Raw genomic sequence first — 27,046 nt, 5'->3', positions numbered from 1 at the left:
AAATTTGGAGTTGTCATTTATCGGTTCTTCTGTTCTTCTTTTCCTGGTTGGGTCCACTGCAGATCAGATCAGACTGAATGTGGAACCTGAAAGAACAGGAGTTTAGAACCCTGGTTTGAGGTCATCATTAGGTCCATCCTGGGGTAAATCTGTCTACATTTACCTTTTATTATTGGGTCTAAAAAGATGGAAAAAACGACGGATACTGAAATAAACCCAGTTTCATATACAAATGTGTTGATGATGGTGTTAATTTCCCATAATACACCCACAGTAAGTGTTAAAATGAGTGGATCAGAAGGAAATTGTCGGATGCAAAATGTGGAACAGGCCAACATTTCCGTCATCTATTTTTAAATTGTCTATACAAAGACTCATATGTGCCAAAGCTGACAGTTGACAAACTTCCACAGCGTCACAGAACACAGAAAACCCCAGGTCTGAGTCAGCTGTGGGCTTTATCTGTGTCCAACTCCAGCTGATAAAATAAATGCACACCGGCCTGAACTCTGATGACTCACAGTGTGACTCATCATCTTAACTGTCAGCTGCAGAACAGGTACACCAACACCCAAGACGTCTGCAAAAGCACCTCACACGCCTTCACCACGAACGTATCGTACGAGTCTGTGGGCGTGAGACGAGTGAAATAACCCAGTGACCCCCCGATAAAAACCACGAAAAAGGAGACGCAGCGGTGACGCACAAACCAATAAGTGAAGGGAGGACACAGAGGGAGGACCAGGTCTAGTCTGAAACACATTCAGCCACGACTGGATCCGAGTAAAACATTTATCACATTTAACATCAACAAGATATTCATGTAGAAAAGTCCAGATGTAGGAACCTTCTACTTTTCTATGAGCAGCTATAGAATGAGTTTTATTATAATAAAGACACTGACGGATACTTTGACTATAGATAGAACTACTGAAACAAACAACTTTATGTAACAGAATAAGTGCATTCTCTGTGCACACATAACTGCTCTGCTCTGCTCTGACGCTGGCGTTTAAAGGTGTCATTTAGAGCGTGCAGGAAGCTGCTGTTTAAAGGTCAAATGAGCTCCATTTGTCACTGAAGTCATTAATCTAGAACATGGACTGTCATATTAAAGATCAGCTTTAATCATCTGTACTTCCTCCCTGAACTAATAACACTTATATAAATGCAGTCAGATCACTGACCTAAAAAGACTGTATGGGTTTGGATTAGCAGTGCAGGAGCTGAGTGGATGAAATATAAAGGGTCTGAATTAGGGAAGCACCCATACTGATACCAGTATCAGGTATCAGGTCCGATACTCAGCATGTGTACTTGTACTTGTAAAAGTACTCCGATACAAGTACTCCGAAGTGTACGGTCTTCGAATGACACAAAATCATGTCATTTTTTTCACACAGGCCTCAAGTTGCTCTTACGATTTAAACGGCAACCGTATGAACTACAGAAGACGGCCGTAAGAAACTACTGTTCCCTCCACGAAAGTCTACGAAGTCCAGATTTCACAGGAACCAGGAGATTCGAACCAGAACCCACTGTTCATAAGAATCTTTGTGACTTTGGCACTAGAGCTCATTCCTTGAAAATGACAACAGCTGGTCTCAGAAAATGTGAAAAAAAAACAAACAAAAAACAAAACAGGTGTCTCTGGTCTGTACTTCCATTTCTGTCAGGTAGTAACTTTAGTTTGTATAAGGATGCACCGATACTGATACCAGCATCAGGTCTGATACTCAGTGTGTGTACTTGTACTTAAGTGATTCCAGGCCCAAACCCCGCCCCTTGTGCGTATTGTATCTTATTTTGGCATCAATCCAGCTGATGTCATCACCTCTATGAATCAGTTGTCTCTATATTTGTGCCAAGTTTGAAGGAAACTGAAACTAAATTAATGTTTTTATAGACATTTGAAATTTCGCCCATTATAAATAAATGGAAGAAAAAAAGATTTTAAAAAATTCATTAAAAATGTGAACTTTGACCTACTTTTACCAAAATGTAACCACATCTATTCTGGGTCACTGGTAAACTACAAACCCAATTAGGTTTATAGACCCCACCCCTGGTGGGGGGTGGGGTTGAAATATGAGACCGGGATGCTCAGCAATATATATATATATATATATATATATATATATATATATATATATGTATATATACACACATATTTATTTATTTATTTTTAACATGTATGTTTTGTAACTTAAAACTTTATTGAGTTTTATATAGAATTGTCACAGTATCCCAAAAGAAAAAAAGATAAACAAAAGAGACCCCACAAAACAGGAGAAAAAAAAATTTAAAAACCAATAAAAAGAACAAACAAGATCACAAATAACTAGGGCTGTTAGAAAATATCAGTTCTGCAATGTATCGTGATATTTCATTTCACAATACTGTATCGATATTAAAAAGTACTGTATGGATATTTTTAGGTATTTATTCAAATGCAGATATTGTGGAGGTTCATTTTTGGTTTTTTGTTCCTATTTTATTTATTCTTATTTCACACTCTTTAATTCAATAATGTTGGTTCCTTTGTTGGGATTAAACTCAAATCCTGTTCTGATGTTAGTTGTGAACTAATAGAATCTGAACATTTGAACAGGATCTGAAACTAACGTCTGTTAAACAGAATTTCAGTTTGAACACAGTTTGAACATTTGATGATAGAACATTAGATCCTGTTGGGATCAAATACAAATGTGTTTAGGATTTGTGCAGATTTCTGCTGGAATTCAGTTCTTCAAGGAAATAATCATTTACTAAAAAAAGAAAAACAAAAAATTGCCTTTTTAACAGTATCATGATATATTGTGATATATTGTATTATGATCCTAGTGTTGGGATTTGTATCATATTGCCAGATTCTCGCCGATACACAGCCGTATAAATAAGTACAAAAGAACACAGTGTGCCCGTGCAGTAACAGTAGGTCTACTGATTTAGTGTAAATATAGTCCATTTATTCCACTTTTTATCCACTTGTCTCAGTCTGTGGCTTCATTTTTCCATTAGAAATATTTCTGCATTTGTGGATATCCACTGGTCCTTCGATTTTTTTTACATCAAAGGAAACAACAGATAATGTTAGTTGAGTCTCCGCCCCCTCTGCGCTGTCATCAGCACTAATGATCACATGATCCAATCCACCGTCCACCTGTGTATAAGTACACACTGGGATTCATACAGACTGAAGTTAAGACACAAGATGGACATGGATGTGATGTACTAGTGCCTTTAACCCTTTCATGTACACTGGTCACTCCAGTGGTCACTCCAGTGGTCAGTTCTTCTCCAGCTGTTCTATTCCTGGGTTTTGTTGTTTTAGTTCCATATCAGCCAACACAGAGGACACTAATGCACCATCCCATAATAATACACTGACATTCATATAATTACTGTAACTTTGCTGTTCTTCATGAACCTGATCTGCACTGACATGTTTGAGTGGAAATCAATTGCTTGTTATTGTTATTAGACTGTAATTATCATTATTATTATTATTTTTTTAAACTAAAAGGTTTCTTCTTTCACATATTCTATCCATGGAATGAGTAATGACCAGTATTAGAGTCTGTTAAAATGTGAGAAAACATCAGATTAGCTGCATTAAAAATGGTTTTATTTCATAGTTTTCACAGTTTATCAGTAAAGATGTTTCTTCACTTCAAAAATTTAATGTATGATGTCCAGCTGAACGGACATTTCTGCAACTCCATGAAAAAGGTTCATAAAAAAAATGTCAATCCCATAGTTTTTTTTTAATGCCTAGACGAATAAACACACTCAGTAAAAAAAATAAAATAAAATCTTTATCAAGGCTTTCATAATTCATGCATGAAAGGGTTAAAATGAACAGATAAATGTTGGTTTTATCTGTTAAATATCACTGACTCAGTTTCCTATCTGCCTTTTCATCCAGCTAACCTTTCTCAGATATATTTCAAAGAGAACTCCCAGGTAAGGAACTCCTGGAGGTGTACTCCAGTGTTTACAGCAGTTTAACACCAGTGTTTTAAGATGGTTTAACTCTGGCGTTTACAGCCAGTTTAACTCCAGTGTTTTCAGCTGTTTAACTCAAGCGTTTACAGCTGTTTAACTCCGGCGTTTACAGCCGGTTTAACTCCGGCGTTTACAGCTGTTTAACTCTGGCATTTTAAGCTGGTTTAACTCCGGTGTTTACAGCCAGTTTAACTCCAGTGTTTTCAGCTGTTTAACTCAAGCGTTTACAGCTGTTTAACTCCAGTGTTTTCAGCTGGTTTAACTCCAGTGTTTTCAGCTGTTTAACTCCAGTGTTTTCAGCTGGTTTAACTCCAGTGTTTTCAGCTGTTTAACTCCAGTGTTTTCAGCTGTTTAACTCCAGTGTTTTCAGCTGTTAAACTCAAGCGTTTACAGCTGTTTAACTCCAGTGTTTTCAGCTGGTTTAACTCCAGTGTTTTCAGCTGTTTAACTCCAGTGTTTTCAGCTGTTTAACTCCAGTGTTTTCAGCTGTTTAACTCCAGTGTTTTCAGCTGTTTAACTCCAGTGTTTTCAGCTGTTTAACTCCAGTGTTACAGACACATTAGACCACAGTCCTGTGCAGTTCAGTGCTGTGCTGATAAAACTATATTTGCCTTTCCAGCAGTGTTTGGCTGGTGTCCAGAACCTCACCCTTCATTCCTTTTTTTTCCCTCACCTTTCATTCCTGTCAGCTTAATGGTTTGATGCCTGTCAGAGCGACCTGCACAACAGGCTCCGCCCACACACCTAACACCATACTTTAAATATCAGCGCACCCACAGAACTGTTTAGGATTAAGACACAAATGATACACAGGTAATAGTATGAGTAATTCTGAAATGTTAAGGGTAAACAGAACAGGACGCTCACGTACACATGTGCAGTATCAGGTTGGAACTGAAACACCGACTGGAGTTGAACAGGATTATCTAAGGTTCAAGCACAACAAGACTAACACCAATAACTATATGACAGGGAAGTTTTATGAAGCACATTAAATGTAATGCTTAGAGTTATTTTTAATCCTGTCCTCCAATGTGATAATGAAAGTCTTAAAGTCTTCTGTGGTTCCAAGAAGCCAAAGGGTGGAGTCACCACCAAGAAATTATGTTGTCCATGTGTTTATTATTGTCTCTTAACAAACACAAAAAATCCTAAAGCACTGCAATATGTACAAAGGAAAGAACTAGGTAATCATCTCCTTGGTTGGTAAAAAATAAAAACAACTACACTGATGAGAAAAAAAATGCATATTCAACTGACAGAATCTGAGTTTGAACAGTATTACTGTTGTTGACTGTTTCCTTCACACTCACAGAACAGCCTCTAGAATCAGACTGATTTAAGAACATGACAGAAGCATTAAAGGTGTCGTCTGTAGGACTGTGGCCCAAACTGGTTCTGCAGTCCCATTTACATACTGTAGTGAGGTATCCTCTGCCCCCCCCAGACTAGGGGTGGACAGACCCAGCATGAGCGTCTACTACTAGTGTTTCCACTAATGCTGTCCACCACAGCAGAAATGTATACAAAAAACCACCAGACTGATCCTGCATCAGTCTGATACAGAACAAACGGCCTGAACACTGATGAAAGTTCACACACATTCAGGACAGAGAAAAGGAAATGAGCCGCAAGTTTACCTTTGACTTCTGTGAAGTACAAGCAGCACGGACCGCTACTGTACAACCCCCCCGACCAACCCCTGACCGAACCACGGACACCGGACTATACAGTTTCTCAGGCCACCATATATTTGTAGATCTGGCTCTGAAAGAGTCAGTGCCTCCCTAGCCATGAACCCCACTGCACGTCACTGCTACAGACTGCACCTTTAACCCTCTACAGACTGTACCTTTAACCCTCTACAGACTGCACCTTTAACCCTCTACAGACTGCACCTTTAACCCTCTATAGACTGCACCTTTAACCCTCTACAGACTGTACCTTTAACCCTCTACAGACTGCACCTTTAACCCTCTACAGACTGCACCTTTAACCCTCTACAGACTGTACCTTTAACCCTCTACAGACTGCACCTTTAACCCTCTACAGACTGCACCTTTAACCCTCTATAGACTGCACCTTTAACCCTCTACAGACTGCACCTTTAACCCTCTACAGACTGTACCTTTAACCCTCTACAGACTGCACCTTTAACCCTCTACAGACTGTACCTTTAACCCTCTACAGACTGCACCTTTAACCCTCTACAGACTGCACCTTTAACCCTCTACAGACTGTACCTTTAACCCTCTACAGACTGCACCTTTAACCCTCTATAGACTGCACCTTTAACTGAACTGAAGAACACAAATCCTGCTGTTGTGCACACTGTGTCCTTTTCCTCTTCACATCTGTTTCTGAACCAGTGTAAAGCTTCAGTCAGTGTGAGTGCAGACGTCTGACAGAGCTGACACTGACATGTCCTTCAGACTGGAAAACTAACCCTGACCACGTGGACTCAACTGTTCTAAATACAGCCTAAGATGGAGAACAGACACAGAACACAGGCACTATGCACACTGAGGCCTTCTACAGGGACACTGGAGTGTTAAAACCCCCAGAGTGTTAGTCTAGCAGCTTCACTGGTACAGTACATTCACACACACACACACACACACACACACACTTCCCAGTGGGACTAAAGAACAAACAGAAAAAACAAAATGGAGTCGAGGTTGAGAACAGGATGAGTCAGTGTGAACAGAAGTGAATCCACAGTAGTGTGTGTGTGTGTGTGTGTGTGTGTGTGCGTGTGTGTGTTTCATTTCTGTTCTCAGTACAGACGGTCACAATGAGAACATATTATCACATTATTAATGAGTGGATTTCTATTTGGAGTAAATATTTAAAGTGCATATAAATATTATAGTTAATATTTAAAAAAAGCTTGAATATGCATGTACACTGAACAAAAATATAAACGCACCACTTTTGTTTTTGCTCCCATTTTTCATGAGCTGAACTCAAAGATCTAAAACTTTTTCTCTGTACACAAAAGGCCTATTTCTCTCAAATATTGTTCATAAATGTGTCTAAATCTGTTAGTGAGCACTTCTCCTTTGTCCTTTGCTGAGATAATCCATCCACCTCACAGCTGTGGCAGATCCAGATGCTGATTAGACAGCAGGATTATTGCACAGGTGTGATTTAGGCTGGCCACAATAAAAGGCCACTCTAAAATGTGCACTTTTACTGTATTGGGTGGTCCAGGGGGGTCAGAAAACCAGTCAGTATTTGGTGTGACCACCATTTTCCTCACACAGTCTTCTTCATGAATTCTCTGAAACAGCTTTGGAGATGGTTTATGGTAGAGAAATGAACATTCAATTCACAGGCAGAAGCTCTGGTGCAGATTCCTGAAGTCAGCATGACCAGTGCATATTCCCTCCAAACTTGTGACATCTGTGGTATTGTGCTGTGTGATAAAACTGCACATTTTGGAGTGGCCTTTTATTGTGGCCAGCCTAAGGCACACCTGTGCAATAATCCTGCTGTCTAATCAGCATCTTGATCTGCCACAGCTGTGAGGTGGATGGATTATCTCAGCAAAGAACAAGTGTTCACTAACACAAATTTAGACAGATTTGTGAACAATATTTGAGAGAAATAAACCTTGTGTGTACACAGAAAAAGTTTTAGATCTTTGAGTTCAGCTCATGAAAAATGGAGCAAAAACAAAAGTGGTGCGTTTCTATTTTTGTTCAGTGTATTATATGTGTATGTGATCAGTGAGGTTCATTACTAAGATCAGATCTAATGGACTTTATTTTTCATATATTCTGCTGATAAAAGTTAAAGGATAGACTGTCGTGTGGAGAAGGGGTGGGGTTAAACAAGTTCTACTTCCTCCTGCTGCTTTTCAAATGTGTAAATGAAGTCATGCATCCTACTCTATAATCCACGTCCTGTGTCCCATCGCTGTTCCACCACAGGAGTTCGTTTGTACGGTTCTCCTCAGCCTTCACAGGCCCCATCACCACCAAACTCACCAAATGAATACAAACATGACCTGACTATGTACTAGGCACAATTTTATGTCTGTATTCAAATGTTGTGAGGTATGCTGGGAGATTTGAGCCTCTGTCTACTTTGAATTCTTCATCCTTGCTGTTATACTCCATTTTCAGAAGTGCTTCTGCTGCCGTTCATGACATTTCTACTGTTAGCAGACCATGCTAACATGTGAAGGCTGCAGTTCACTACCGCTGGATGAATGGAATCCTGCTGGACAAGACAATATTATAAATTGATGCGACTGAAATAAGCAAACTGCCTAAATGCAGAATTGTGTCTTGAAAATATTCCTTAAATATCCACTCCCAAATAATGTGAACAAATAACATCACGACAATTTTTTACAAAATTGCTGCTGCTCTTGCTGTGTCCATTTACAATCATCTACAGGCACTTTTCACACACGACGGCACCACAGGTGCAATGCTGCTAGTATGTATACATTGTGTTTTGTTGTTTTTTTTCCATGACTTCTTCCTACCTATTTTATTTCTAAGGATTAACACAGATTACTTTGTTTTGTTGCATATTCAAAATAAACTAAATTTTAAAAAAATTAAATAAAATAAATAGTCTGACTGTGTGTGAGGTGACTTAAAAGTATATGCAAGAAGAAGAAGAAGAGGATCATTAATACCAAATATGGCGATAACAGAGGAGGTTTTCCTAACGTGGATACTACTGTTCATGTTAGAAGGGTAGGTGAAGGGTCTGGGCTCTGCCACTTCCAGCTCTGCTCCATAATGCTGTAGCTGGGCTCCTTGTCCGGCTCCAACCAATGGCAGTACAGTTCCTTAAGTCAGTCGACTTGCAAAGCTCTAATATAAATACGAGTTGTCCTGAAATGTAATTTGAAAACAACAAAAGAGCAGTACCGCGGTACATGCTCATACCGAACCGTGAGGAGCGTATCCAACGGTACAACGGTATGTGTACCGTCGTACCGTTGTACCCCTAAAAACTAAACTATCTAATCTGCTCTTACTGACTGCTTCCACCTACTTCCCCCTCAGTGTGAAATCAGTGTAAAACAAACAAACACCAGGTAGAAAACGCTCTAAAAGCCTTGTGTACAGTGTCTGAACCTGTGCTTGGACTCAACCTGCTCCTGTAGCTGCTGTTCTTCTCACCGTTCATTCTCCATCAGATATTGAACTCATATCTGAGGTTTTTCCCAGAACACATTTAAATACCAGCAGCAGTCTATGACACCAGCGCTGACACACAAAGCTCTTCCTCACAGACACATTTGCAAACGTTTTCTGTTCTCCATGTCTTCCTGCTGGGTGTCACACTAGGCCGACTGATCCGGAAGGACACAAAGGAAATGTCAAACTGACTCTGTGTTCATTCCAACAGTCTGAGCCTCTTTATTTCTGCACCAGGAGTCATTTAAGCCTCCTGAAACTGATGCAAAATCTGTCTAACAACATTACGCTTTAAACCAGAACATGTGCCCTTTAACCCTTACAGACCCAAACGTACACCATCTAGCAAATTCATCCACTGATCTAAACTGTGGAATTCCTGTTGATCCACTAATCCTATCAATCCATGTCAATAATTGGTGTCAAATACAGTTCTTCATCTTTTCATGGTCATCAGATATGACCATATTTGGACGTTCAGAGGCTTCGTAGTTACTGTGGAAACACTGTCATCTTAAAAGAGGCAAAGCGATAAATAAAATGAACAAAAAATAATAAGAAATCAACAAAATAATAAGTAATATTAAGAAACTAAGCCACAAACTGAACAAAATTGAAAAAAAAAAAAATAAAACAGACAATAAATGTCATCTTCTCCAACACTGATTCTCCGGTTAAACCCATGCAGTTGGATCAGTGCCAGTGGACGGACACACTGGGTTTATGTTCAGTTCAGAACAGACTGGACTGAAAAAGACACTGTTTATTCAGTTGGATCTGTTTCTGATAGAAGAACCATCAACTGAGCTTTGATGAACATCTACAGGAACAGGGAATTAAAAATAGAAAAATACAGGATTTACACTGAAAAACCTGAAGATAAAACCACTTAAGGACGGTTAAATCTAGACAGGTTTATGTGTGAACTGTCACAGATGTGCCAGGGGGTCCTTGTGGGTTCAGACCGGTCTGTTTTGCCCTCAGCAGTCAGACGTTAACTGCCTTTACAGGTAAGTGTGTGAAGTCATTTGGTCTGCTCTGCTGCACAGACGGTCTGCAGCCTGTACACTATTAGAACTGCAAAGGTTCACCTAACAACCAGAGTGTGTGCAGAGTAGACGCCCACTGTGAAGGAACCTGGACCAAACATCTGGAGTGTTCAGAAAACTGCAGCCTCTAAAGTACAGCCTGACTGCACAAAGAACTACAGCCATCTGTCATTAACTCTGTATAACAGGGCACCTTAGTGTTATAGGAGGACCTAACTACACTTTATTATGTTTGTCAAATATTTCAACATTTTTTATGGTTATGTAGAAAATTAAGGTCAGTGAAGTTACCATATTTGGTTCCTTACCCATAAGTGATAAAAAAAACGATAAGTATGTATGAAAATACAAGAAAAACACATGTAAGGTAAGAAGAAGATCAGTTTTAGAACATTAGAACGTAAGTGCTGGGGTTGACCTGTCAACATCCACATTAGGGCATGGTCCAGCAGGTACATAAGGTAAAAAAAATAATTCAGATGATACTGAGTGGGCCTACATTTACCTGGAGTATAAGTGGAATACATGGATGGAAAGGGTGTTTCTAGTACTTTGAGGCCATGCAAACATATTTATACAGTTTCAGCCATTTTCACTGAATTTTTTATGAAAAACATCTTGGATACAGAGGGTAAAAAAAAAAAAAAACTACATTAAAAAAACTGGCAAATTTTTATGATATGTTGTCATTAATACAAATGGAAAAGCTTTTTCAGAGTAGTTCTTATGTAACTGACAGACGTATGAGGACTCATCCATCTGAAGGAGGATCATAAATCTGTAAATGTCACCAGAGGCACACAAGTGTCATCTGATCCTAAATCACACACGTCAGCAGAGGTGGATTTAAGAGGAACGCTGCTGGGGGGGTCATGTACAGTACATGTTCAAGAATGTGCCCCCTCTCCCCACCCCCCGTGCCCCGCCCCCTTACCTGTACGACCCTGCGATGACCTCTTCACAGTCGATGATCATAAACTTCTCCTGGACCTGACCGCTGAACTTTTTCCCACTTTTGGTGCAGTATGTGTCCCCACTGACGCTGCGAATACGCATGTTCTGCACAAACACACAAACACACACTGTTAGACAAAATACAGACAAAAACACACACACACACACACACACACACACACTGTTAGACAAAATACAGACAAAAACACACACACACACACTGTTAGACAAAATACAGACAAAAACACACACACACACACACTGTTAGACAAAATACAGACAAAAACACACACACACACACACACTGTTAGACAAAATACAGACAAAAACACACACACACACACACTGTTAGACAAAATACAGACAAAAACACACACACACACACACACACTGTTAGACAAAATACAGACAAAAACACACACACACACACACTGTTAGACAAAATACAGACAAAAAAAACACACACACACACTGTTAGACAAAATACAGACAAAAACACACACACACACACACTGTTAGACAAAATACAGACAAAAACACACACACACACACACACACTGTTAGACAAAATACAGACAAAAAAACACACACACACACACTGTTAGACAAAATACAGACAAAAAAAACACACACACACACACTGTTAGACAAAATACAGACAAAAACACACACATACACACACTGTTAGACAAAATACAGACAAAAACACACACACACACACACACTGTTAGACAAAATACAGACAAAAACAAACACACACACACACACACACTGTTAGACAAAATACAGACAAAAACACACACACACACACACTGTTAGACAAAATACAGACAAAAACACACACACACACACACACACACACTGTTAGACAAAATACAGACAAAAACACACACACACACACTGTTAGACAAAATACAGACAAAAACACACACACACACACACTGTTAGACAAAATACAGACAAAAACACACACACACACACACACACACTGTTAGACAAAATACAGACAAAAACACACACACACACACACTGTTAGACAAATACAGACAAAAACACACACACACACACACTGTTAGACAAAATACAGACAAAAACACACACACACACACACACTGTTAGACAAAATACAGACAAAAACACACACACACACTGTTAGACAAAATACAGACAAAAACACACACACACACTGTTAGACAAAATACAGACAAAAACACACACACACACACACACTGTTAGAAAAAAAAATACAGACAAAAACACACACACACACACACACTGTTAGACAAAGTACAGACAAAAAAACACACACACACACACACTGTTAGACAAAATACAGACAAAAACACACACACACACACACTGTTAGACAAAATACAGACAAAAACACACACACACACACACACTGTTAGACAAAATACAGACAAAAACACACACACACACACACACTGTTAGACAAAATACAGACAAAAACACACACACACACACACTGTTAGACAAAATACAGACAAAAACACACACACACACACACTGTTAGACAAAATACAGACAAAAACACACACACACACACACTGTTAGACAAAATACAGACAAAAACACACACACACACACACACACACTGTTAGACAAAATACAGACAAAAACACACACACACACACACACACACACTGTTAGACAAAATACAGACAAAAACACACACACACACACACACACACACTGTTAGACAAAATACAGACAAAAACACACACACACACACACTGTTAGACAAAATACAGACAAAAACACACACACACACACACACTGTTAGACAAAATACAGACAAAAACACACACACACACACTGTTAGACAAAATACAGACAAAAACACACACACACACACACTGTTAGACAAAATACAGACAAACACACACACACACACACACACACACACACTGTTAGACAAAATACAGACAAAAACACACACACACACACACTGTTAGACAAAATACAGACAAAAACACACACACACACACACTGTTAGACAAAATACAGACAAACACACACACACACACTGTTAGACAAAATACAGACAAACACACACACACACACACACACACACTGTTAGACAAAATACAGACAAACACACACACACACACTGTTAGACAAAATACAGACAAAAACACACACACACACACTGTTAGACAAAATACAGACAAAAACACACACACACACACACACACACACACACACACACTGTTAGACAAAATACAGACAAACACACACACACACACACACTGTTAGACAAAATACAGACAAAAACACACACACACACACTGTTAGACAAAATACAGACAAACACACACACACACACACACACACACACACACTGTTAGACAAAATACAGACAAACACACACACACACACACACTGTTAGACAAAATACAGACAAACACACACACACACACACACACACACACTGTTAGACAAAATACAGACAAACACACACACACACACACACTGTTAGACAAAATACAGACAAAAACACACACACACACACACACTGTTAGACAAAATACAGACAAAAACACACACACACACACACTGTTAGACAAAATACAGACAAACACACACACACACAGTTAGACAAAATACAGACAAACACACACACACACACTGTTAGACAAAATACAGACAAACACACACACACACACTGTTAGACAAAATACAGACAAACACACACACACACACTGTTAGACAAAATACAGACAAAAACACACACACACACACACTGTTAGACAAAATACAGACAAAAACACACACACACACACACACACACTGTTAGACAAAATACAGACAAAAACACACACACACACACACACACTGTTAGACAAAATACAGACAAACACACACACACACACACTGTTAGACAAAATACAGACAAACACACACACACACACACACACACTGTTAGACAAAATACAGACAAACACACACACACACAGTTAGACAAAATACAGACAAACACACACACACACTGTTAGACAAAATACAGACAAACACACACACACACACTGTTAGACAAAATACAGACAAACACACACACACACACTGTTAGACAAAATACAGACAAACACACACACACACACACACACACTGTTAGACAAAATACAGACAAAAACACACACACACACACACACACACACACTGTTAGACAAAATACAGACAAAAACACACACACACACACACACACACTGTTAGACAAAATACAGACAAACACACACACACACACTGTTAGACAAAATACAGACAAAAACACACACACACACTGTTAGACAAAATACAGACAAACACACACACACACACACACACACACTGTTAGACAAAATACAGACAAAAACACACACACACACACACACACACTGTTAGACAAAATACAGACAAACACACACACACACACACACTGTTAGACAAAATACAGACAAAAACACACACACACACACACACACACTGTTAGACAAAATACAGACAAAAACACACACACACACACACACAGTTAGACAAAATACAGACAAAAACACACACACACACACACACACTGTTAGACAAAATACAGACAAAAACACACACACACACACACACACACTGTTAGACAAAATACAGACAAACACACACACACACACACACACACACACACACTGTTAGACAAAATACAGACAAACACACACACACACACACACACACACTGTTAGACAAAATACAGACAAACACACACACACACACACACACACACAGTGTTAGATAAAATACAGACAAAAACACACACACACACACACACACAGTGTTAGATAAAATACAGACAAAAACACACACACACACACACACACACAGTGTTAGATAAAATACAGACAAACACACACACACACACACACACACAGTGTTAGATAAAATACAGACAAAAACACACACACACACACACACACACAGTGTTAGATAAAATACAGACAAAAACACACACACACACACACACACACACAGTGTTAGATAAAATACAGACAAAAACACACACACACACACACACAGTGTTAGATAAAATACAGACAAAAACACACACACACACACACACACACACAGTGTTAGATAAAATACAGACAAAAACACACACACACACACACACACACACACACAGTGTTAGATAAAATACAGACAAAAACACACACACACACACACACACACACAGTGTTAGATAAAATACAGACAAAAACACACACACACACACACACAGTGTTAGATAAAATACAGACAAAAACACACACACACACACACACACACACACACACAGTGTTAGATAAAATACAGACAAAAACACACACACACACACACAGTGTTAGATAAAATACAGACAAAAACACACACACACACACACACAGTGTTAGATAAAATACAGACAAAAACACACACACACACACACACACACACACACACTGTTAGACAAAATACAGACAAACACACACACACACACTGTTAGACAAAATACAGACAAACACACACACACACACACTGTTAGACAAAATACAGACAAACACACACACACACACTGTTAGACAAAATACAGACAAAAACACACACACACACACACTGTTAGACAAAATACAGACAAAAACACACACACACACACACACACACTGTTAGACAAAATACAGACAAACACACACACACACACACTGTTAGACAAAATACAGACAAAAACACACACACACACACACACACTGTTAGACAAAATACAGACAAACACACACACACACAGTTAGACAAAATACAGACAAACACACACACACACACTGTTAGACAAAATACAGACAAACACACACACACACACTGTTAGACAAAATACAGACAAACACACACACACACACTGTTAGACAAAATACAGACAAACACACACACACACACACACACACACACTGTTAGACAAAATACAGACAAAAACACACACACACACACACACACACACTGTTAGACAAAATACAGACAAACACACACACACACACACACTGTTAGACAAAATACAGACAAACACACACACACACACTGTTAGACAAAATACAGACAAAAACACACACACACACTGTTAGACAAAATACAGACAAACACACACACACACACACACACACACTGTTAGACAAAATACAGACAAAAACACACACACACACACACACACACACTGTTAGACAAAATACAGACAAACACACACACACACACACACTGTTAGACAAAATACAGACAAAAACACACACACACACACACTGTTAGACAAAATACAGACAAACACACACACACACACTGTTAGACAAAATACAGACAAACACACACACACACTGTTAGACAAAATACAGACAAAAACACACACACACACACACACACACTGTTAGACAAAATACAGACAAAAACACACACACACACTGTTAGACAAAATACAGACAAACACACACACACACACACACACACTGTTAGACAAAATACAGACAAAAACACACACACACACACACTGTTAGACAAAATACAGACAAAAACACACACACACACACACTGTTAGACAAAATACAGACAAAAACACACACACACACACACACTGTTAGACAAAATACAGACAAAAACACACACACACACACACACTGTTAGACAAAATACAGACAAAAACACACACACACACACACACACTGTTAGACAAAATACAGACAAACACACACACACACACACACACACACTGTTAGACAAAATACAGACAAACACACACACACACACACACACACACTGTTAGACAAAATACAGACAAACACACACACACACACACACACACACACACAGTGTTAGATAAAATACAGACAAAAACACACACACACACACACACACAGTGTTAGATAAAATACAGACAAAAACACACACACACACACACAGTGTTAGATAAAATACAGACAAACACACACACACACACACACAGTGTTAGATAAAATACAGACAAAAACACACACACACACACACACACACAGTGTTAGATAAAATACAGACAAAAACACACACACACACACACACACACACACAGTGTTAGATAAAATACAGACAAAAACACACACACACACACACACAGTGTTAGATAAAATACAGACAAAAACACACACACACACACACACACACACACACAGTGTTAGATAAAATACAGACAAAAACACACACACACACACACACACACACACAGTGTTAGATAAAATACAGACAAAAACACACACACACACACACACACACACACAGTGTTAGATAAAATACAGACAAAAACACACACACACACACACACACACACACACAGTGTTAGATAAAATACAGACAAAAACACACACACACACACACACACAGTGTTAGATAAAATACAGACAAAAACACACACACACACACACACACACACACACTGTTAGACAAAATACAGACAAACACACACACACACACTGTTAGACAAAATACAGACAAACACACACACACACACTGTTAGACAAAATACAGACAAACACACACACACACACACACACACTGTTAGATAAAATACAGACAAAAACACACACACACACACACACACACACTGTTAGACAAAATACAGACAAAAACACACACACACACACACACACAGTGTTAGATAAAATACAGACAAAAACACACACACACACACACACACACACACAGTGTTAGATAAAATACAGACAAAAACACACACACACACACACACACACACTGTTAGACAAAATACAGACAAAAACACACACACACACACACACACACAGTGTTAGATAAAATACAGACAAAAACACACACACACACACACACACACACACACACAGTGTTAGATAAAATACAGACAAAAACACACACACACACACACAGTGTTAGATAAAATACAGACAAAAACACACACACACACACACACACACACAGTGTTAGATAAAATACAGACAAAAACACACACACACACACACACACACACACACACTGTTAGACAAAATACAGACAAACACACACACACACACACACACACACTGTTAGATAAAATACAGACAAAAACACACACACACACACACAGTGTTAGATAAAATACAGACAAAAACACACACACACACACACACACACACACAGTGTTAGATAAAATACAGACAAAAACACACACACACACACACACACACACACTGTTAGATAAAATACAGACAAAAACACACACACACACACACACACACAGTGTTAGATAAAATACAGACAAAAACACACACACACACACACACACACAGTGTTAGATAAAATACAGACAAAAACACACACACACACACACACACACAGTGTTAGATAAAATACAGACAAAAACACACACACACACACACACACACACACTGTTAGATAAAATACAGACAAAAACACACACACACACACACACACACACACACTGTTAGATAAAATACAGACAAAAACACACACACACACACACACAGTGTTAGATAAAATACAGACAAAAACACACACACACACACACACACACACACTGTTAGATAAAATACAGACAAAAACACACACACACACACACAGTGTTAGATAAAATACAGACAAAAACACACACACACACACACACACACACTGTTAGATAAAATACAGACAAAAACACACACACACACACACAGTGTTAGATAAAATACAGACAAAACACACACACACACACACACACACACACTGTTAGATAAAATACAGACAAAAACAAAGGCAGTTGGAAGGTGTGAACCAACAAACATATGAACTTTTGAACACTGTAAATATGAGGAAGGAAACAGTTTGGAACACAACATATGTGACTCCACATAAGTACGGAAAATAAAACACCTCCACAAACGAACAGAAACAACACAGTCATTTAATTTAATGTCCTCTTAAGTGTTTCTGTCGCTTTAACAGAAAACTATACTATAAAAGAATATGTGGAACCGTTTGATGAGCATACATAACTTGGAAAACATGCAAATATGGGATTATAAAAACAAACGCACAAGTTTCATAAATGTAGACAAATATGAAAAGAACTGGATCTAACAGGATGTGAAGGCGGTTCGCAGAGGCTTACACTCAAGGTTCTTATCATTAACGAAAATTAACGAAATGACAAAAACTAGAATTAAAAAAACATTTGCATTAACTGAAATAAATAAAAACTATAATTAAAATTAAAAAAACATAACTAACTGAAACTGTATTGTGTGTTTACAAAACTAACTAAAACGGATAAAAATGATGGCTAAAATTCCCTTCGTTTTCGTCATTGTCAATGTCAGATTGATGTTAAATCGATTTATTTCCCTCAAGCAATTTAGCTGCTGGCTTCATACGACACTTCATAGAGTCCTGTCTGGGATTAATTTGAAAACGACGGAGAAGAAGAGAAAAGAGACGACAGAACTAAAACTAAACTAAAACTAAACATTTAGCAAAAAATGAAAACTAATAAAAACTATCAAACCTGCTCTAAAATCTAATTAAAATGAACTGAATTAGAGAAAAAAAGTCCAAACTAAATAAAACTAAACTAGAATGAAAAACCCAAAACTATTCGAACCTTGCTTACACTTAGAAAAAATGAATTCATGTCATATTATTGTTGAACGTTTCTGTTTTTCCTGACGGTTATTTGCAGATTTCCTACAGTAACTATTATTACACTATTATCAGAACATGCACTGATATTAATCCGTTTTTCTGTTAAAACTCTAACTAATCCTGTGTTGCTAAAAGAAACTTTAGCACAACGAATTAGGGATGTGGGATCGGATTAAGTCGTAAAATCGGGCTGATCGGACCAATCAGGGCCCAATTCTGGGGGGGGGGGTGTTAACAAACGTCCTGCCCCCTCAAACGAAAGTTTCTAAAGGTGTGGAAAAGGAAAATTAGCTGCACAACAAGGAGAGGCTTAAAGGAAATAGAAAAGAGTCTTTAAGTTTGACTTGAAGGTCTGTGTGCACTTATGACGTATGTACGGTAGTGATGTGTGTCGGGTTTTTTTCAACCAGTGGGGCTTTTGTGGAATTACCCCCCCACCCCCCAACTAGGGCTGTTAGAAAATATCTGTACTGCAATATATTGCAATATCTCATTTCACAATACTGTATCAATATTAAAAAGTACTGTATGGATACTTTTATGTATTTATTCAAATGTTGATATTAAGGATTTTCATTTTTGTTTTTTGTTTTTCTTTATTGTTTATATGTTATTTATTATTATTTAACACTGTTTTATTAAATAATGGTTAATTGAATCCTCCTAAAAGCACTTTTTTCTGTCTGAGAGGCAGATGGGAGTTCCTTTAGAAACCAGGAGATTTAGAAACATGTTGTGATAGAACATTAGATCCTGTTCTGATCAAATAAAAATCTGTTTAGTATTTGTGCAGATTTCTGCTGTAATTCAGTTCTTCCAGGAAATAATCTTTAAAAACAAAAAAAAAGAAAAACAAAAAATTGCCTTTTTTTTCCAGTATCATGATATACCATGATATATTGTAGTGTGATCCTAGTATTGTGATTTGTATCGTATCACCAGATTCTTGTCGATACACAGACCTAGCCCCAACCCTCCCCATGAGTAACCCTCTGATCCAATCATCACTAGCGAACGGTGTAGACCACACCCCCATAGAACACCTGGACAGACCTGTCCACAGACACACTACAGCAGTGGTAAACATACGGCCCACAGACCAAAACCAGCCCACCACAGGGTCTAATGTGTCCACAGTCTGAATTTGGAAAGAGTACAAAGGATCCCAAAGTTCTTTGGAGTCAAAGGTGTCACAGTTGTTTTAGTTCAGGTTCCACATTCAGACCGACTGGGATCTACAGACAAATAATAGAACCAGTGTTCAGAACTCACAGCTCCTCCTTCTCCCTCAACGCTGTGCGTGTGTGGATCCACTCGTTCTGTTTCAATCCAACAGTTTCCAGGTTGTTCCATACACAGAAACAGTTGAATCTGGTCCCAGTCATGTGTCTGTCCAATTAGATTCAATTCACATCAATATTAGTTGAGTTCTAATTTTAAATGTGTGGGAAATGGGATTTTCAATGTTCAGTGGAAATGGCCACAGAGTCCACATTGGAGGAGAATCGGAGTCGTTTGGAATTTTGGATGAATTTCTGAAAATGTCTCAGTGATGACAGATGGAAAACTGTAGATGTTGTGACCTTGCTGTGACCTTGAACTTTGTCCTACTGGGACCAAAATGGACTGGGTTGGTCCCAGGGCCTAGGCCTATCTGTGGGGAAGATCTGGGAAAGATGGGTGGAAGAGTTTTACACTGAAGATGAGAACAAACAAACAAACAAACAAACACACACACACACACACACACACAAAGCAAAGTGATCACAATCCCTCCTGGTGGAGGGAACAATAACCTAGAAATAATGACTCCAAATTTAAATCAGAATTTCATTGTAAAAAGTCGGTATTGGATCGGTATCAGCAAAACTATTCCAAAAAATAAATAAATAAACTGGATTGAAAGCAAAAAAATCCAGATGAGGACATGACTAGAACACACACCTATAAATGTGTCCCTGCACTTGAATATTCTCCACCAAATGTTCCATTCATCTGTCCATCCAGCAGACAGTAGGTCCTGTTCCCAGCGTCACTAAAACAGAGGGTTTTCCTGCAGATGATTCCACCGTCTCCAGCCCCTCAGTCTGACACTGAGGTTTGACTTCTAACACAGAACCTTCGACTGCTGACGTTACATAACAGCCTCCACAGTGGAACAAATACATCTGTCTATAACGTCCATGTTCTAGACCAGTTCTGTCAAAGTCCTGTCAGTTCAGTTCCACATTCAGCTCAATCTGATCTGCAGTGGGCCGAACCAGTACAATAATAACAGAATAATACAGAAATAGGGTCAACTCCAAACTTTTCTCTATGTTTAAGAGCAAAAAAAGTACATTTACACTATGAAAATGTTTCCATCTACAAACTATCCTTTCAAAAGATGTGAATAACATGAACAAACTGAAAAAATAAGTGGCTTTTTTTTAACCTTCTGTTTATTGGTTTTTGTTATTTTTTAACATATAAAAAAATATATAGTTCCATCGTATGATACAAAAGTCCAACACACAGACAAACAACAAGTGGAACAACCCCCCGGCACACATCCCCTCCAAATCGCAGGAAAGATAAAAATAAACAAATAAATAAACAGTAAATAAATACAAAACAGAAGTACAAAATTCCCACTTTAAATGTTACGAAAAAAAAAACTGTATAACAAAATAGTCAGTCAACAGACACATGACAGATTGCACTATTAACATCGACCAGAAAAGGAGTCCATGTCTTTTCAAAAGTGCTGGAGGCTCCAGCTAACATCAAATGGATTTTTTCCAGTTTGAGAAAATAAAGTACTTCCTTGATCCATTTTGAGAAGGTTGGAATCAGTGTAATCTGAACACTATTCTGCCTCAGTTTATCACATACACATGTTCATTATAACTTACAGATCACAGTGGATCTACAAACACACAAAACATTTAATAACAGACAAAATATTGTTAAAAATAAACTTATTTCTCTTACGACATTTCAGGTTGTTCATATTTGTTCAGATTATTCACATTTTTTTGCAAAATTATGCTTTGTTTTTGTGTAAATCCATGAAAATATTTACATTTACAAAGAGAAAAATGTGGAGTTGTCATTATTTCTGTTATTCTGATAGTATTTGACTGATCTGACCCACTTTACATTGAATTGGTTTGAATGCAGAACCTGAACTAAAAGGATTGTTAATATCATACACTGTAAAAAAAAAAAAAAACATCTGTAATTTTAACAGAATTTTCACTGTTTGAGAGATTTTTCCTGTATTTTTAAGGAAAATATCAATGAAATGACAAAAACAGACTGTGATTTTACATGTCAAATGTAAAATGTTTTCTCCTCTTCAGTGTAAATTAACCCTTTTTTTTTTTTCAGTGCATGGATGTAAAGGTGAGGACAGAAGGTTGTGGACTTACACTCAGGTGTGAGTTCTGGATGCTGAGCGCCGAACACATGTCTGTGAAGTAGCTGAGGTTCTTCTCGTCCAACAGGATGTAGACGGGGACCTTCCGTTTGTTGGACGCCTCCATCAGATCACACATCAGATCCACATCCGTAAACACATCCATCACCAACGCGATCACCTGGAGAGGCGGGGAGACACGGGAGACGTTAGCATCAAGCATTCCATCAACATTTGATGAGCGTGGGCCTCCGCAGCACACAACTGATACTGAACAAGAGTTACAGGTTGAAACAACGAGCACTGAGACAGGAAATAAATAAAATAAAACAGAAAATAAGAATAATAACAAACACAACTGATACCAACTGAAGGGTTACAGGTTTAAACCAAGAGCACTGAGAACAGACAGACAGGAAATAAAATAAAATAAAATACATGAAATAAAACAAAATAAAATTATTATTATTATTATTATTATTATTATTATTATTATTATTAATAATAATAATAATAATAATAATAATAATAATAAAATGAAATAAATAAATGAAATAAAATCACACTGTTATGACTAGGGCTGTAAATTGGTTAAGAATCAGGTGATACGATACAAATCACAAAACTAGGATCACGATATATCATGATACTGTAAAAAAGGCAATTTTTTGTTTGTTTCTTTTTTTAAATGATTATTTCCTTGAAGAATTGAATTCCAGCAGAAATCTGCACAAATACTAAACACATTTGTATTTGATCCTAACAGGATCTAATGTTCTATCAGCAAATGTTCAAACTGTGTTCAAACTGAAATTCTGTTTTACAGACATTCCAGTTTCAGATCCTGTTCAAATGTTCAGATTCGATTAGTTCACAACTAACATCAGAACAGGATTTGAGTTCAATCCCAACAAAGGAACCAACATTATTGAATAAAAGAGTGTGAAATAAGAATTTAAAATAGAAACAAAAAACTAAAATGAACCTCCGCAATATCTGCATTTGAATAAATACCTAAAAATATCCATACAGTATTTTTTAATATTGATGCAGTATTGTGAAATGGAATATCACGATATATTGCAGAACAGATATTTTCTAACAGCCCTAGTTGTGAACATATGAACGGATGGGGCCAATATTAAAGGTCTGAAGCAAATACACAAGAGTGGAGAACTGGGACATGTGGTGTCTCTGTTAGTGACTGGAAACAAAAGAAAAATAATTGTAATAATAATAATAAAAAAAGACAAAAAAACTAGTGCTTCATTGACTTTCCTTTTAAAATAGAAGAATTTAAATTTAATTTCAAGACGTTTTTCTTTTTCAGTCTGAAAACAGATAAACCAAATTTAATGAATGGATTGATTTTCATTTTTTCTGTCTATAAAAAATTAGGGATGCACCCATACCACTTTTTTCCAGACCGTGTACAAGTACAAGTACTTTCATTTGAGTACTTGCTGATACTGAGTACTGATCCTAGTCCTTAGTAATCCCATTCCAGTTGTTAGTTCCTTTTGTAAATGTGCTTTATTGTCGTTGTCATTAGTCTGACTGGAACAAAGTGCTGCTACTGACATTTAATGTGTTGGAATGAGCGTTTGTCAATTAATCCACCAGGGGGCGCCGCTCTGAATTAACCATACTGGACAAATACCACGAAGAAGAGGAAAGTTTAATGAGAAGAAGAAGAAGAAGGTCAGTAATAATAAGTGTTCATTGAACTCAGAGCTCCTCCTTCAGCCTGAACTCTGTGCATGTGTGGATCCACTCTGTCTGTTTAAATCCAACAGTTTCCAGGTTGTTCCATACACACAAACAGTTGAATCTGGTCCCAGTCATGTGTCTGTCCAATTAGATTCAATTCACATCAATATTAGTTGAGTTCTAATTTTAAATGTGTGGGAAATGGGATTTTCAATGTTCAGTGTAAATGTCCACAGAGTCCACATTCCACAGTGGATGTGGACAATTTAGTTCCACATACAAGAGATTGTTCTAAGCAAGGTGATTATCATTAATGAAAACTAACAAAATGATTAAAACTAGAACTGAAAAAACATTTTCATTAACTGAAATAAATAAAAACTATAATTCAAAGAATAAAACCATAACTAACTGAAACTGTATTGTGTGTTTACTAAACTAACTAAAACAGATACAAATTCTGGATCAAATTCCCTTGGTTTTGGTCTTTGTCAATGTCAGATTGATGTTAAATGGATTTCTTTGTCTCTCTCAGTTTTCTGTGCTGTCTCCATACGACACTTTTTGCTCCGTCACTTGTGTTCACTGTGGTTTCCAGTCGTCTTCTGGTCCCCACTCTACCTGGAAACATGGAGACTAAAGCAGCAGAGTCCTGTCTGGGATTGATTTGAATAGGAGCACAGAGAAGAAGAGAAAAGAGACCACTGAACTACAACTGAACTACAACTGAACTACAACTGAACTACAACTGAACTACAACTGAACTACAACTGAACTACAACTAAACTAAACTACAACTGAACTACAACTAAACTACAACTGAACTACAACTGAACTACAACTAAACTACAACTAAACTACAACTGAACTACACAAACTACATGAACTACACTAACTACAACTGAACTACAACTGAACTACAACTGAACTACAACTGAACTACAACTAAACTACAACTAAACTACAACTGAACTACAACTGAACTACAACTAAACTACAACTAAACTACAACTGAACTACAACTAAACTACAACTGAACTACAACTAAACTAACTACAACTGAACTACAACTAAACTACAACTGAACTACAACTAAACTACAACTGAACTACAAACTGAACTACAACTAAACTACAACTGAACTACAACTGAACTACAACTGAACTACAACTGAACTACAACTGAAATACAATTAAACTAAAACTAAGCATTTAGAAAAAAAATGAAAACTAATAAAAACTATCAAACCTGCTCTAAAAGCGAATTAAAACGAACTGAATTAGAGAAAAAAAGTCCAAACTAAATAAAACTAAACTCGAATGAAAAATCCAAAACTATTAGAACCTTGGTTCTAAGCTACAGGTGGATCCAACTGGAGGAGAATCAGAGTCATTTGGAATTTTGGATGAATTTCTGAAATGTCTCAGTGATGACAGATGGAAAACTGTAGATGTTGTGACCTTGCTGTGACCTTGAACTTTGTCCTACTGGGACCAAAATGGACTGGGTTGGTCCCAGGGCCTAGGCCTATCTGTGGGGAAGATCTGGGAAAGATGGGTGGAAGAGTTTTACACTGAAGATGAGAACAAACAAACAAACAAACAAACACACACACAAACAAACAAACAAACACACAAAGCAAAGTGTACCACTATACCTCCTGGAGGAGGGAATTATCCACATGACATCATTCTAACTCTTAATAAACCTTTTTAACACTGACACTTGTTCTGAGCAGAAAAACTCCATGAAACTGTCGGTGTTATGTAACATGAACGACATTAACACACAACAGTAAATGTTACTGTGCAAAAGGTGAAATGAAAATACACCTGCACAGGTACAGACGTGTTCACACTCACAAACATATGCATGAATGTATCTGAGTCTGTTTCTGAAACTGGGTTTATTTCAGTTTCTGTCACTGTTCCATCTGTTTAGACCCAATAATCAAAGGTAAATGTCGACAGATTGACCCCAGGATGGACCTAATGATGACCTCGGAGAAATGATCCATCCCATAATTAATGAATTTAGAATTAAATATTGGGTCCAAAAATAGGACCCAAATATGGACATTAAATCTGCCTCGGTGTCAGTGCATTAGCTGT

At 37.7% G+C, this 27,046-nt stretch overlaps 1 protein-coding gene across 1 annotated transcript in view; it reads right to left on the bottom strand.

The window, feature by feature from the left end:
• LOC115416091 (protein FAM83C-like) overlaps nucleotides 1-27,046 on the bottom strand; it is a 38,010-nt gene that overhangs the window by 3,891 nt on the left and 7,073 nt on the right. Inside the window, 2 exon segments of the mRNA XM_030129798.1 lie at nucleotides 11,157-11,281; nucleotides 23,239-23,406. Coding sequence (XP_029985658.1) covers nucleotides 11,157-11,281; nucleotides 23,239-23,406 — 293 coding nt within the window.

Source organism: Sphaeramia orbicularis, unplaced genomic scaffold (assembly GCF_902148855.1).
Source record: "Sphaeramia orbicularis unplaced genomic scaffold, fSphaOr1.1, whole genome shotgun sequence".
Taxonomy (NCBI): Eukaryota; Metazoa; Chordata; class Actinopteri; order Kurtiformes; family Apogonidae; genus Sphaeramia; species Sphaeramia orbicularis.
The sequence above is the reverse complement of the archived record's forward strand: the minus strand, read 5'-3'. Positions and strand labels throughout refer to the sequence as shown.